The following is a 15,193-nucleotide window of genomic DNA, read 5'->3' as shown; positions in this document are numbered from 1 at the left end:
CAAGCACAACCTCCAAGTCAATATCATCCTCCAAAAGGCTCGTGAAATACTCTCTAACTCCGGTCATATGGCAGGATGCTCCACTTTCAATGAACCATGCACAGGAAGATGTGACATGAGTGGCTAAACTCACCACTAAAGCACACTCTGAATCAAACATAGCCACAAAATCATCCACATCTGCTGAAGTTGCAACTCCCTGTTTCTTACCCTTCTTGTTGGGACACTGTACAGCATAGTGACCCATCTTCCCACAAGCAAAGCATTTCACTTTGCTCATGTCCTTCTCCTTAGCCTTTTGCTTCCCCCTCTCGTGCTTTGCTCCACTAGAAGACCCCTTCTTGACCTTCTTACCCTTCTTTCCCTCCCCCACCACTCTTGTTGCCCCCCTTTGCACTCCTCCTAATCTCCTCCTGGATGAAATCGTCCCACATCCTCCTCCAACCAGGAAAGTGCTCTCTGGCCACCAAGCCATGGATAAAGCCATTCCACTTCTATGTGAACCCATCTAAGGCAATCCTGACCAACTGATCCTCTAGAACAGCCTCTCCATTGGCAGCGAACTCATCCTTCACCTGTGAAACTTTGGTGAGGAAAGAGGTGACATTGTCGGTCTTGGTTATCTTGGTGTTATGTAGCTTTTGTCTCAACACCATCTTCTTGTTCTCATTAGAACTCCGGTGTAAAGAGACCAAGGGCTCCCACATCTGATATGCATATCTCATCTCTGAAACATAAGGGAATAAAGTGTCCTTAATGGCATCTAGAAGGATCCTCTTTGCCTTCACATTCTTCTTGTTGAACTCCACCAACTGAGCTGGATCAGTGGGTGCTTGTACAGTTGCTTCAACAACATCCCACACTTCAACTTCCTCCAGTAAAAGCATAATTCTCTCCTTCCATGGGCCAAAGTTTTCAGCCCCTTCCAATCTGTCCTCTACTCTCAACCCAGTAGCCATGACCCCACAACCAACAATTTGGAGCAAATCTGGGAGCTAGAACCTTCCTCCCTCTGAACTACTGAAGTCGTTGGGTTTCTGACAAGGTTTTGGTTCTCTGAAGAAAAATTTAATGCTTGCTGCCCTCTTAATCAGCTGCCTGAAATTTGAGATCTGAGGCTTCAAACTAGCTCTAATAACATGTAGAAATTTAACAATCTGCACCCTTAACCCATTTTACAAGTTTGCATGTGTTTGTTGAGGCCCAACCCACATGTTTTGTCACGCTGATATAAATTTTAGAATGCATTTATTGCAAACATAAAGAGTGCTTCTACTAATCACTTTCCTATCAGCGGATAATTAATGCAAAAATTTTGGCAAGCATTCAACACATTTGAGACATTATTTTTTGGTCAATCTGACCCCGGAAAAACGCCAAACTAGCTCTAATACCATGTAGAAATTTAACAATCTGCACCCTTAACCCATTTTACAAGTTTGCATGTGTTTGTTTAGGCCCAACCCACATGTTTTGTCACGCTGATATAAATTTTAGAATGCATTTATTGCAAACATAAAGAGTGCTTCTACTAATCACTTTCCTATCAGCGGATAATTAATGCAAAAATTTTGGCAAGCATTCAACACATTTGAGACATTATTTTTTGGTCAATCTGACCCCGGAAAAACCCCACAGCCTCTTGGGGAAAACCAGTCTTCAAAGGAGGATTTTATTGCTTGAGAATATTATAAAATAAATACATAATAATTCACTGTACGTATCTCCCTTCTTGTTGTACCATTAAATGCTCATTTCTGGAAATTTGTGCCCAATGTCGAATCAAATTTTCACAAACTTTTAAGCTCAGAATTTCTACATTTTTTCACTGCTTAGCTCCTCAAATTTTGTGCCCAAATTCTGCCTCAAAATCTGTGTAGCAGAGTTGTTGTGTGAGGGTAGTATTATGAAGACCCTAAGTGCAGAAACCTTTGGAGTAGCAAAAAACTGTTAGAGAGCAGAGTTGCTAGCCTATATTCAGTATCATTGGAGCAGCAATGCCATTGATAGAGGCAGTTTGATGAGCTGAAGAAGCAAGCCATTCTAGAGCAGCAAAAGAACTTGTGAGAAGCAGAGGAAGAGATAATGGAGCAGCGTTATACTCTGCGAGTATAGGTGGCAAAGAACCTGCCAGGTGGTCAAGGTATGTGGACTGAAAGGGCTAGTGTGAGATCTCCTTCAGCATGTCAAGTGTGACTTGTTCAAGGGCAGATTGATGGTCATGTGTTGTTGACATCAAGCCCTAGTCTTTTCCTTGTATTAGAGCTAATTGTAAGGGCCGTGATCCCTAGTACGAGCCCTATGTGTTGAAATATAATGTAGTATGGTCGGCATTTTTCATTGCATACACAAAGAAGAAATCAATTTTGGTCACCTACACGTCGGCTCAAATAAACCCTACAAATCGGCTCCTTGAAGATCATCATGCCGACCCCAATAGGGCTAACTAGCCCTCACATGACACCTATTTATACAAGTTTGTTGGCATTCATTTTCTCCACCATCAATCACAAAAATTCAGTTCGCAATTACAAATAAATTCGGTCTTCTATTACTGGATATCCACACATGCAAAGAGGAAAAAGAGGGTTCTTTTGACTACGGTTTGTATCTCCTTCAAAGGCCCGTTGACTACAGTGACTTGGGTCTGTTTGGGATCATCTATACTTTTGTTCTATTGATTCTTTTGTGGCCGAAGATTGCAGAGAAACTCACTCCTTTTGACGTGACATATTTCTAAAGTTGACCGAGGGTTTTGGGCCTAAGTTTTGGACAGTTTGTTGGCAACCTTTTTGTGGTGATTACAGTGGGAACTTCGGCCTCCTATCACAATGACTAGAGGCCTATATTTCAGCCTCCTTGTGCAAACCTTACTCATTGATAGAAGTGGAATGTCTCTCCTTCTATGAGCAGTCTTTGATTGGGTATTTCATGGTTGGCTATTTTGGATTTGTTGGAACATTTTGATATACTATTGATGGACAAAATCTCTCTCTCATAAGGAAAAAACAATTGGGTTTTTCCCTAGCTGTGAGCTTAATCTTGGTGTCCCTTGTCTCTCGCTTATTGTCTATTGTTCATTTTCTACTATGATCTTTATTTACTGCTCTTGTTGAAGAATTAATGGTTGAAGTTTTTCATGTGTAGCTACTTGTTGATTAAAGGATAAAGAAGGAATTGTTTGTATCAATAGAAGTATTTATCAATTGTGAAAAACTATTATAGTCAATGCAACACTAGAATTTTGACATGGTATCAAAGCTTTGGTGAAGGAAAAGAGAAAAGAGATCAGTGTGAGAGCACTTGAAGAACACTTAAAAAGAATCTCGAAGAGCATTCAAAAGGTTTTTTGGTATCTATCCTATATTTTCACCATGAATTCTTCATTCATGAAGACTGAAATCAAGCTTGAAGGAGCCGCTAACTACAGGGCATGGAAGAAAAGAGTTGAAATCATTCTTGAAAGGAACAATGTCTTGGGAATTGTCACAAGTAAAGTCATTGAACCATCTGATCAAGCAAGAAAGGAGAAGTTTCATGAAGATAATACTTTGGCAAGAAGCATTTTATTGGATTCTGTTAGGGATCATTTGATTCCCTATATTGTTGAACATAAGAATGCTAAAGCTATGTATGATGCCATCATTAGATTATATATGATTAATAATGCGAATCAATCCATCAATTTGAGGGGACAACTTCATAACATGAAGATGACAAAGAATGACACAATGGCATCATATTTTGTCAAGATATCTCAAATTAGAGACGAACTCAAAGCCATTAACGAAGAAGTATCTGATAAGGGATTGGTAGTTTTTTCTTTGGGTGGTCTCCCTAAATCTTGGGACTCATTTGCTTCAGGTATTAGCGCAAGAGAGAATGCTCCAACCTTTGACAAGTTATGGGCAGCATGCACTCAAGAAGAGTCAAGACTCTATTCTAGAGGAGACATTGAAGATCCAAGTATAGAAGCATTTGTAGCTCATGCTAAAGGTAACAAGAAGAAGAAACCAAATTTTGGCAAATTCCAAAGAAGTGTTGGTAAAAGACAAGGACCAAGATCTGCTTCAAGGAAGGACTCTACCTCTCATAGAAGGCCTCCTCCTCCCTCTCCAAGTAGAAGAGATAGAAGAGACAACAAAGATAGAAGAGACAAAAATGATCTAACAAATGCTCAATGCTTTTGTTGTCAAGCTTATGGTCATTATCAAGCAAAATGTCCTCAAACGAATCAAAGAGATGATTATGAAAGGGATGATGATCGTAAAAGAAGAAGAAGACATCATGCATCTGTTGCTGATCTAAATCAGCCACCTTCAAAGAGGAGGCATAGGAGAAGTGATTCTGAATTTGAACACTTGTTTATTTGTGCTCTTACAATTTCTATTGAAAATCATGATGAAATTTGGCTTGTGGGTAGTGGTGTCGCTAGGCACATGACTAGTAATCATCATTATCTATCTGAATTACTTGAAAAGAAGTTCTCTCAAAAGGTTGAGCTTGGACACAATGGAAATATGAATTCAAGGGCAAGGATACGTCATCTTTCCAATTGGAATCCAGAGGTAATGTACCCATTAACAATATTTTATATGTTCTTGGTTTAAAGAAGAATTTGTTGTCCATATCTTCTCTTGAAGACAAAGGGTATAGAGTTGCTTTTGTTGATGGACAAGTCTTAGTATGGAAGAAAAAATCATCTTTTGAATCTTCTAAAGTTAGTTGGGTATGAATTAGAGGACTATATCGTCTCCTTGGTCATTCATTCCAAGCTCTCTTTCACGGCACTACAAAACTTTGTGAGATTTGGTATAGAAGGTACACTCATATGCACTACAAAGCTTTGGGAAGATTGAAAGATTTTGTTAAAGGCGTACCTAAACTTAAGACAGATCATGATGGAGTATGCAAAGGATGTGCCCTTGGGAAAAATGTTAAAGGAAGATGCACTAGTAGTGATAGTAGATCCAATGGAATATTGGATCTTATATATTCTGATGTTTGTGGGCCCATGCCTAATAAAACCTTGGGTGGATGTTTATACTATGTATCTTTTATTGATGATTATTCTCGCAAAACTTGGATTTATCTTCTCAAGACCAAGGATCAAGTGTTTGAAAAGTTTCGTGAATTCAAAGCACAGGTTGAAAATGCTACAGGAAGAAGAATCAAGACTCTAAGGTCTGACAATGGTGGGGAGTATGTATCAAATGAATTGATTGATTTCTGCAGGGATGTTGGAATTAAGAGGGAGTTGATAGTTCCCTACTACCCCGAACAAAATGGAATTGCAGAGAGAAAGAATAGAACTATAATGGAAGTTGTCAAAGCAATGCTTCATGATCAAGAGTTGTCGATGTTTCTTTGGGGTGAAGTTGCAAGAACTGTTGTCTACGTTCAAAACAGATGCCCACATTGAATCTTGGATTATAAAACTCCCGAAGAAATCTTTACAGGTGAGAGACCGAATGTTGAATATTTTAGAATCTTTGGTTGTTTAGTTTTTGTTCATGTACCCAACGAGAAAAGGACAAAGTTGGAACCATCTGGAAAGAAGGGTACCTTTGTTGGATACAGTGAGAATTCAAAGGCCTTTAGGGTCTATATTCCAAGACAAAAATATATTGAGACTTGCAACGATGTTATATTTGATGAGGATGCTGCATTTTGGAAATCTAAGGGCTCACACTTGGATTCTGATGAAGAAGTTCAAACTACTCCAAAGAATGTGGAATCAAAGCCCCAGGAACCTATATCTAGGAATGAAGCTCCACATGAAGAAGATATTGATCATGAACCAGTTGAATCTACAAAAGCTCATGTTGCCAAGACAAGAAAGAGACCTGCCTGGTTAGAGAAAACATTGAAGGAAGCTGAAGGTCATGCTGCTACTCGTGGGACTTTCAGGGAAAGCAAGAAGCCTAAAAAGTACTCTGGTTACACAGCCCTGATGTGCAAGATCATTGAATGCAAGCCATCTTCCTATGAAGAAGTTGTTGAAGAGCAAGTATGGAAAGAAGCAATGACTGAAGAATATCAATCCATATTGAAAAACGATGTTTGGGAGATTGTGCCAAGACCTGAGGGTAAATCCGTTGTGTCTTCAAAATGGATCTACAAGATAAAACATGTTGCTGATGGAAGTGTTGAAAAATACAAGGCTAGATTTGTGGCTCATGGATTCTCCCAGAAAGAGGGAGAGGATTATGAAGACACATTTGCTCCCGTTGCCAGGTATGCATCTATTAGATCTATTATTGCTCTTGCATCTATTGCAAGTTGGAAGTTGCATCAAATGGATGTCAAAACAACCTTTCTAAATGGGGTCATTGAAGAAGAGGTCTACATTGAACAACCTCAAGGTTTTGAGGTCCACAATAGAGAGACACATGTTTGCAAATTGAAGAAGGCCTTGTATGGCTTGAAGCAGGCCCCTCATGCATGGTACTCCCGTATTGATGGTTATCTATTGAGTTTGGGCTTCAAGAAGAGCGATGTTGATCCGAATCTATATTTCAAAGTTGTTGATGGTGAACCCCTAAATTATTATTATATGTAGATGATTTGTTTCTAACAGGTGTCGAAGTATTGATTGTTCAGTGCAAGAGGGAATTGGTTTCCAAATTTGAGATGAAAGACCTTGGCCTCATGCATTACTATTTGGGATTGGAAATTTGGCAAAAACCTGAGGGGATCTTCGTGGGCCAAGGCAAGTACATTGTTTTGATCCTTCAAAGATTTGGCATGATGGACTGCAAGTCGATGGACACTCCTATGGTGATGAACTTGAAGAAGATCCGGGACAGTGACTCAGAGTTGTTTGATCCTACTATGTATCGTAGATTGATTAGCTCATTAAACTATCTTGTGAATACCAAGTCAGATATTTGTTATGTAGTTAATACATTGAGTCAATTCTTGGTGGAGCCTCGTCGTGTACATTGGGTTGCAGCAAAACACATATTGAGGTACTTGCGAGGTACCATTGAGTATGGTCTAATGTATGCTTCTAATGGTGAATGGAAACTATATGGTTTCACTAATGTTGATTGGGCTGGTAGCTCTAATGATAGAAAGAGCACCTCTGGATATTGTTTTAGCCTGGGCTCCGCTATGGTTTCATGGTCTAGCAAAAAACAGACATCTATTGCTCTAAGTACAGCTAAAGTTGAATACATTGCTGCTAATGTTGCCTACTGCGAGGCTATATGGTTTTGAAAATTGTTCTCTGACTTGTTTGATCAAATGTTAGAGCCAACTATTATCTATTGTGATAATCAAAGTTGTGTGAAGCTATCTGAGAACTCGGTGTTCCATGACAGATCAAAGCATATTGAGATCAAGTGTCACTAAATCTGAAATATTGTCCAAAGAGGAGTTGTGAGACTCGAATATGTTCCTACTGATGAGCAGGTTGTTGATGTATTCACGAAGTTGTTGTCCTGAATGAAGTTTAGCTACTTCAAAGAATAACTTGGAGTTGTTAAGAACCCTCTCTAAGTGAGAGGAAGCCCTCATTACATAGCATCATGGTTAGACCATCTCCCGTAGGTTGTGTGACATGAGACATTGTGGTCCAGGAGATGGATTCCTCCCATAGGTTGTGCACCGTGAGACATTGTTGTCCGAGAGATGTATTGATGATTCCTCCTGTAGCCTCTGTGCCATGAGACATTGTTGTCCGGGAGATGTATTGATGATTCCTCCTGTAGGTTGTGTGTAGTGAGAAATTGTTGTCTACAAGATGTATTGATGATTCCTCCTATAGGTTGTGTGTCATGAGACCTTGTGGTTCGGGATATGCTTTGTTGGTTCCTCCCTTAGGCTGTGTGCCATGAGACCTCATGGTCGGGGAGATGCTTTGAGATGGATGTTATGTATCTTTCCTTATGATGAGTTTGAGAGAGAGAAGCTTGGATTGTGTTCTCTTCCTTAGGCTGTAGGCAGTGAAACCTATGGATTGGTCAGGAAGATTGATCTTGAGAGAGAATGAAAAACTACCTCCCTAGCTAAGAGGGAGTGCTGAAATATAATGTAGCTATGGTTGGCATTTTCATTGCATACAAAAATAAGAAATTAATTTTGGTCACCTACAAGTCGGCTCAAATAAGCCCTACAAGTCAGCTCCTTGAAGATCATCATGTCGGCCCCATTAGGGCTAACTAGCCCTCACATGACACCTATTTATACAAGTTCGTTGGCATTCATTTCGTCCACCATCAATCACAACAATTCGGTCTACAATTACAAATAAGTTTGGTCTTCTATTACAGAGATATCCACTCATGTGAAGAGGAAAAAGAGGGTTCTTTTGATTGCGGTATGGATCTCCTTCAAAGGTTCGTTGACTATAGTGACTTGGGTTTGTTTGGGATCATCTATACCTTTGTTCTATTGATTCTTTTGTGGCCAAAGATTGCAGAGCAACTCGCTCCTTTTGATGTGATATATTTCTGAAGTTGACCGAGGCTTTTGGGCCTAAGTTTTGGACAATTTGTTGGCAACCTTTTTGTGGTGATTAGAGTGGGAACTTTGGCCTCCTATCACAGTGACTACCGGCCTATATTTTGGCCTCCTTTTGCAGACTTTACTCATTGATAGAAGTGGAATTTCTCTCCTTCTATGAGCAGACTTTGATTGGGTATTCATTGTTGACTATTTTGGATTTGTTGGAACATTTTGATGTACTATTGATGGACAAAATCTCTCTCATAAGGAAATAATTTTTTGGGTTTTCCCCTTGTGGGTTTTAACATTTGTGGTGGCTGTGAGCCTAATCTTGGTCTCCCTTGTCTCTTGCATATTGTCTATTGTTCATTGTCTAGTGTGATCTCTATTTACTGCTCTTGTTGAATAATTAATGGTTGAAGTTTTTCATGTATAGCTACTTGTTGATTAAAGGATAAAGAAGGAATTGTTTGTATCAATAGAAGTAGTTATCAATTGTGAAAAACTATTCTAGTCATTGCAACACTAGAATTTCAACACTATGCTTGTTGTATTAAAGTTTAATATAACAAGTTTTGGGTTAGCAAAAATATTGTTTACTACATTGATTCACTATTGTACATTTTTCCGTTGTGCAAAGTGCTTGGTTTTGTGGCATTTTAGTGTGTTTGTGATCGTGTTTTAGACATAAACCTGACTCTAAATTGCTGATGAAAAATCAACAAAGTGCAGAGCAGCATAACTATATTCTGTGATAGTCAAAATGTTATTCATTTGGCTACAACTCCAGCTTATCATAGCAAGACTCAACATATTGATATTAAGTACCATTTTGTAACACAAGTTATTGATGGAGGTGGAGTAGATATTAAAAAGATCCACACTCAAGAAAACTATGCATACATGTTTATGAAACAAGTCATGTTAGAGAAGTTATGATAGTGTTTGGCTTGTCTTGACTTACAAAAGAGGTGATGAATAGACTTACAAAAGAGGTGTTGAATAGGCTTGGGCAAGGTATTAAGTAAATTGTTGTCAAGGTGGGGATTATTAAAATATGACAACAAATTAATTAAAAGAAAAATGTAAAACCAATACCAAGGTAAATATCTGATAGTTGATTAATGGTGTTGGTTTACAAAACTGATGATAGTTTTGTAAGGATGCCAACTTCATTTATTCACTAAACCCGAGAATTGAACTAGTGTACGCCTGAAAATTCCTCTTGCATAATAAAAATACCTTAACGTGCCCATGAAGGTTTCTCTGATAAACTATAGAAGTTTTTTTTTCAACAAATCTGATACTCTTTTTATTTATAAAACTAGTTTTCATGGCCAGTACCATTTACATTCCACTTTTGTATCAACTGCTTCAAAATTCCAGAGCATCCACAACATAGTTTTCCTACATCCCCGGGCATTTTGGACTATTACATTACATTGATAGCGCCCGTATATTCTACGAAAATTACCCAACAAAAATTCCAACTTGCAACATACATATCATAAAGATTATTTTTCCCATGAGGGGCCAAGGGCCAGATTACCATCGAGCTCCTTCAATTTGCCACGGCTTGGGACTTCTTTTGCCTGCATTTTTCCTAAATCGCCTCCTATGGATTCCGAGTTGGGTTCGAGAAGCCGTGGGCTTCTTTTTCTTCAGAGCCAACTCCCAATTCACTATCCTTCGTTTTCAGCGGTAGAATCTTTGTTTCCATGCTGAGCAACCTCCTTTCCATACGAACCTGCATCCACTCTAATTTATGATCAACCATCTTTGCTATGTCATCCCTCTCCTTTTCCATAAACTCCAAGCGCCGGTCCACCAACGTGTACATCCCCATCAAAATCTTGAAGAGTCTCTCAATCGATTTCTTCCACTGAACTAGGTCGTTTGATGAACCATGTCCCTCCATTGAATCAAATTTCCAGCTTCTCAGACGTTCGCTCAAACTTGCAGCAGCAATGGTTGACCCAGGGTCGGCACCTCCTAGCTTGGCCAAAGCTTGCCAACTAAGTTTCTCCCGGATGATGAACATTAATTCCATAATCAAACCTTGCCTCGATAAAAATTCCTATCATTCTGAATGTCCTCGCACAGTGTATTCGCATGAAGGAATTAATACTTTCAATCCTTCTAACCTGCAGTAAGGGCCTCGACACACTAAGGAGGGTCTTATACAAATTTAAAACGCGATGCCAACTTGGATGGAGTCTCCAGGTGTATTCCACTTCCCGCATTCAATGCCAGTGAACTCCTATACATCCGAGGCACAAGTGTCCTCCTTCGATCTGTGTCCACTCAAGGAGAATTTCCACATGGATGATTTCATTTATTTCCCTTAGTTTTGACCCACTCCATATTGATTGGATTAAATTCATGAATCTTCCCATTAATTGCTTTAAAAATCACGAGACTGGGCCCAGATCCTCCCCCCACCATCTAATCCAATTATTCCCTGCTCCAGCTAGGAGCCCCTGTTGGCAAGTTTTCCGTTGTGGAGTTTAAGTTTCAGAGGATGTGCTAAAAGGAAATTTCTTGAAATTGCGAGGATAACTAGGCTATTCTACTCACAATTGAAGAAAGCCTGATGTGATCTCCCGCTAATGCCATTGAGATTTGTCTTCTCACCACCATCGAATCCTTTAGGACGATTAATTTTTTTATTTTATTGCTCTTGGCTACATCCAGTCCTTTCCATAAGATCCCATATACAGCTTGGTTGTTTGTTGCAATACCAAGTCCCCGGACATAACATAACTATATTCTTTTTGTTCATCGGAGTTATAAACCACCCCTCCCGCTCCAACCACCCCTAATAAACTATCAAAGTTTTATCATGTAAAATCTTTTGTATTATTCTCATTATTTATTATTTCTCTATTGTTAAATTTACAATTCAAACTCTAGAATACCAACATTTATAAATAAGTATAAAAAGATCAACCCTCCTTTTGTTGTTTAAAACGCACCAGAGATTCAGAACTATTTTCAAATTTTGATGAATTGATACGAAGAGGAAAAGTTCTCTTGGTTATAATTAAGAAAGCATAATTGACGAGTGCTCAAGCACAAGTCTGAATGTAGGCTTTTTTTCTCGTTAAAATAAATCCCTCTCTTTTCAAAAATGCATAGTCTTCACAAATTAATAAAGACATTTAAAAAAGAAACCAATTCAGCTGACTTTTGTTTTTCCTGCTTAAAAATGAAACCTATTCAACTAACTTTAGTAAATGAGTGATGTTTATTTTGCGGCGAGTCCTATTTCAGACCCCATTGAAACATAAATGCAGTCTGACATGCTGGGAGTATAGCAGTTTGTTTGCATTTATATTTCCTTCAAAATTGACTTTGGAGTTTTAGCAGCAAGAAAACTGTTATTTCCCTTGCATGTTAGAAGCATTTATGTTTCAATGGGGTCTGAAATAGGAACTGCCTTAATTTTGCTGACTGGCACACGTCCAATCAAATTATATTTACTGAGCAGTCTGTATCTTTTCAATAATTTAAATAAAATAAAAAACATGCGAACAGATTTTAAAAATAAATAAATTATCAGTAAACATCACAGTTTTTAACTAAATTGGAAACAAATTGTAAAAATGAGTAGATTATCATTGAACATCACAGTTTTTAACTGGATTTAAAATAACATCAGCTATACAAAATAACCAATGTAATATATTAGCATTATTCACAGACATCAACTCCTCCTAATCAAGCTCATTTCAAATATAAACTAAATGATTTTAATGATAATTAAATAATAATAAAATCTATTTTAAATTATAAAATATCAAAAACTTTCTAAATATATATTTAAATTTTAAATTTAAAAATAGTTATAATTTAAAATTTAAAAAAAATAATAATAATTGAAACAATTTACATACATCAACTCCTCCTCCCAATCAAGCTCGTTTCAAATATAAACTACATGATTTTAATGATAATTAAATAATAATAAAATCTATTTTAAATTATAAAATATCAAAACTTTCTAAATATATATTTAAATTTTAAATAAAAAATAGTTATAATTTAAAATTTTACAAAATAATTGAAACAATAAAATTACATTATCTAAGGTAATAAAATTTGTATCATAAGGTACATCTCATTATAACAGGCAGCCAATAACATGTGTATTGTGCATTACAAATTTTAAACACCATGAAATGAGATAAGCATTACAAATTTTAAACACCGTGAATTGAAATAAGCCAATCAATAATTGACTTCCTGTCTTTCAATCTTTTTCATTAAATAATAAATAAGAATTTTAAACACCATGAATTGAAATAAGCCAATCAAAAATTGACTTCCTGTTTTTCAATCTTTTTCATTAAATAATAAATAAGAATAATGTAATATTATTAGCTGGCTACCTAGTGTTTAATATCTGCTCACTGTACACTACCTTACTTTGAAACACTTTCAAACAATATATTATATCCAGAAGTGCCTCTAGCAACAGGTAGGTGCACAGTGCACTCACTTATGGCATGCCTCTGGAGACACTTGAAAAAACAAAGGGCAATAATAAAAGACGATTGATAGGGGGGCATACCTGAGAACCCAGAATGACAGCCTCTTTGTGGAGACGAAGAGTGAAGTGGTTTGTGAGATTAAAGCTTCCAGTCAACCATCTACCTGGCGGAATGTAAAGCTGGCCGCCTCCTTTTTCCGAGAATTCGCTCAGATGATCAATTGCCCTCCGAAAAGCTTCGGTATTTAGAGTGGTTCCATCCCCCACCCCTCCAAACTCCGCAATGGACACGGTTTTCGCTCGGGATAAAGGGGCCTTATAAGTGAATGGCCCGCACTCCACTTTTATCCCGAGCAATATCAAACACCCCAACAAAAGAAGCACCTGAAACAACTGAAGCATTTCTATTAAACCTCAGTTAAGGGTAAAGCCATCACAAGCTGTAATACTCAGCAGGTTTCGATCCCACGACCGTGCATAATCCCCAAAAAGGGGAAAGAATACTCTGACGAATATTAAAGAATGAGATACTTACATGGGTTCTGTTAAGCACCATCTCTAAGCAGGTGATTTTGCATAAGCCGGACGGCTTCTCTGCAGTTATGGCAGTAGTATGTGGATATTATATTTATAGAGCTCCGTTCAGTATTTATCGCTTGCACAGCATTCAAACTTTGTTCCAGGCCTCTGTATTTATAGGCCTCTGTTCAGTCTTCGTAGCTTGCACTGCGTTCAAAATCTAATCCGCACCCCTATCTCAGGCACAAAAATTGTCGCACGGATAAAATTTTGTGAAATCCCCTTACTATAAGGATGATCAGGTGTGTGACAAACGTTGTGTTCAAAATTTGATCTGTGGTTAAAAAATTTGTACATCTGTCTCTCACCCTGACAAAATTCTCATAATCTTCCTTCCTCGCTGCCCGCCAAAAAAACATTCCACTCAGATTATATGACTTGGAAAATGATTGCATTTTCCAGGTGATTTGGATCTCCTTTGCTTGCGTCCTGAGCAACATGGGTATATTTGCTAATGTCGGTTGAGATTTACTTAGTTGGTCGTTATCGGATCATTAAATGTAAGAAATAAATAAATAGACGATGCCAAAAATATTAAAAGAATTTATGTCACCGGCAACAGAGGCGTACTCGGCTGTCAATTTTAATGGTTTTACGGTTGAGCATTATCCGATCATTAAATTTAAATAATAAAATGAAATTTATTGGTTTAGTTTTGACTTAAGGAGACCAGGACACGTGGCTGATAAAACAGTCCTTTTCGTAACACGATTTATTTGGAATTGAGCTTTTTTATAATTCCTCACCTAAGAACTGAATGTCGTTATATAAATTGGTATGAGATGGTATGGTTTTTTTTTTTTTTTTTGATAAGCAATGAATCTGTATTATATTATATATTTTTAGTTGGTTAGTGTTTATATGTAAATGTAAAACGGAGTCTATAAAGGAGCGATGAGTATGGATATGATTTATTTAATATGCTATAGTTGTTAGAATTTTGTTTTTATGATTAAAAAACGTTTTATGATTAAAAGTTTTTTTTAATAAAATAATGATATTTTAACGAGATTAAAAATAGTGTATGGGACTATTAATTTTTTTATTTTTTGTTTTCGCAATTTAATCTTTTTTTACTTAAATTGATGATGAGCTGACACAAATGTTTTTCTGATTCCACTGTCCTAGAAGTCAAAAAGTACACACTCGTTCTTCCCAAGCTTCTTTAGGTCTCTTCCACACTCTCATTTCACACCGAAGTTGATGTGAGTTAGTTCTTAATTGAGCAATAAGAATCTTTGCTCTCCACGGAACGCTAGCTCCAATGTATTCTTTTTGTTGGAGATCACAAGTCCGGTTGAATCCCTGAACATAGTACTTCTTCTTTCTACCCAACTCTTTCCCCATATACCCTTAAGGAACTTCTCCATAACAAATTCTTTAACTCCTTGTTATTTGTGGGACATGCATTGAGGTAAATATTCCATTTTTGCATTCATTTGTTGTTTTGTCTCATCCATGATTTCTTTCTTTTACGCATGTTTTCATTGAAGAGAACTTTCAGCCATCTACCTACTCCTATTTGCTCAATTATTTTTAGATAGCCTATAACGCCCACCATAACAATTGCTTCTATGGGAGTTGCTCTTGTTTCACTCAATATTATCTCATAATGAACCGAACTTTTTATTTTGAACTTGCTCATGATGAAGTGTTTTTGGATAGAGCGTT

General features: G+C 37.4%; 1 protein-coding gene across 1 annotated transcript in view; it reads right to left on the bottom strand.

The window, feature by feature from the left end:
* LOC149150065 (putative polygalacturonase) overlaps positions 1–13,974 on the bottom strand; it is a 147,310-nt gene extending 133,336 nt beyond the window's left edge. Inside the window, exons 1-2 of the mRNA XM_089439149.1 lie at positions 13,479–13,974; positions 13,025–13,336 (exon numbers count right to left, since the gene is read on the bottom strand). Of these exons, the coding sequence (XP_089295275.1) occupies positions 13,025–13,336; positions 13,479–13,499 (333 nt within the window). The 5' untranslated portion in view covers positions 13,500–13,974. The remainder of the gene's footprint in view (positions 1–13,024; positions 13,337–13,478) is intronic.
* Positions 13,975–15,193: the final 1,219 nt, after the last annotated feature.

Source organism: Pinus tabuliformis, chromosome 9, assembly GCF_031772625.1.
Source record: "Pinus tabuliformis cultivar Carrire ecotype Pingquan chromosome 9, CPIR1, whole genome shotgun sequence".
NCBI lineage: Eukaryota > Viridiplantae > Streptophyta > Pinopsida > Pinales > Pinaceae > Pinus > Pinus tabuliformis.
This window is presented reverse-complemented; position numbering and strand designations above follow the sequence as displayed.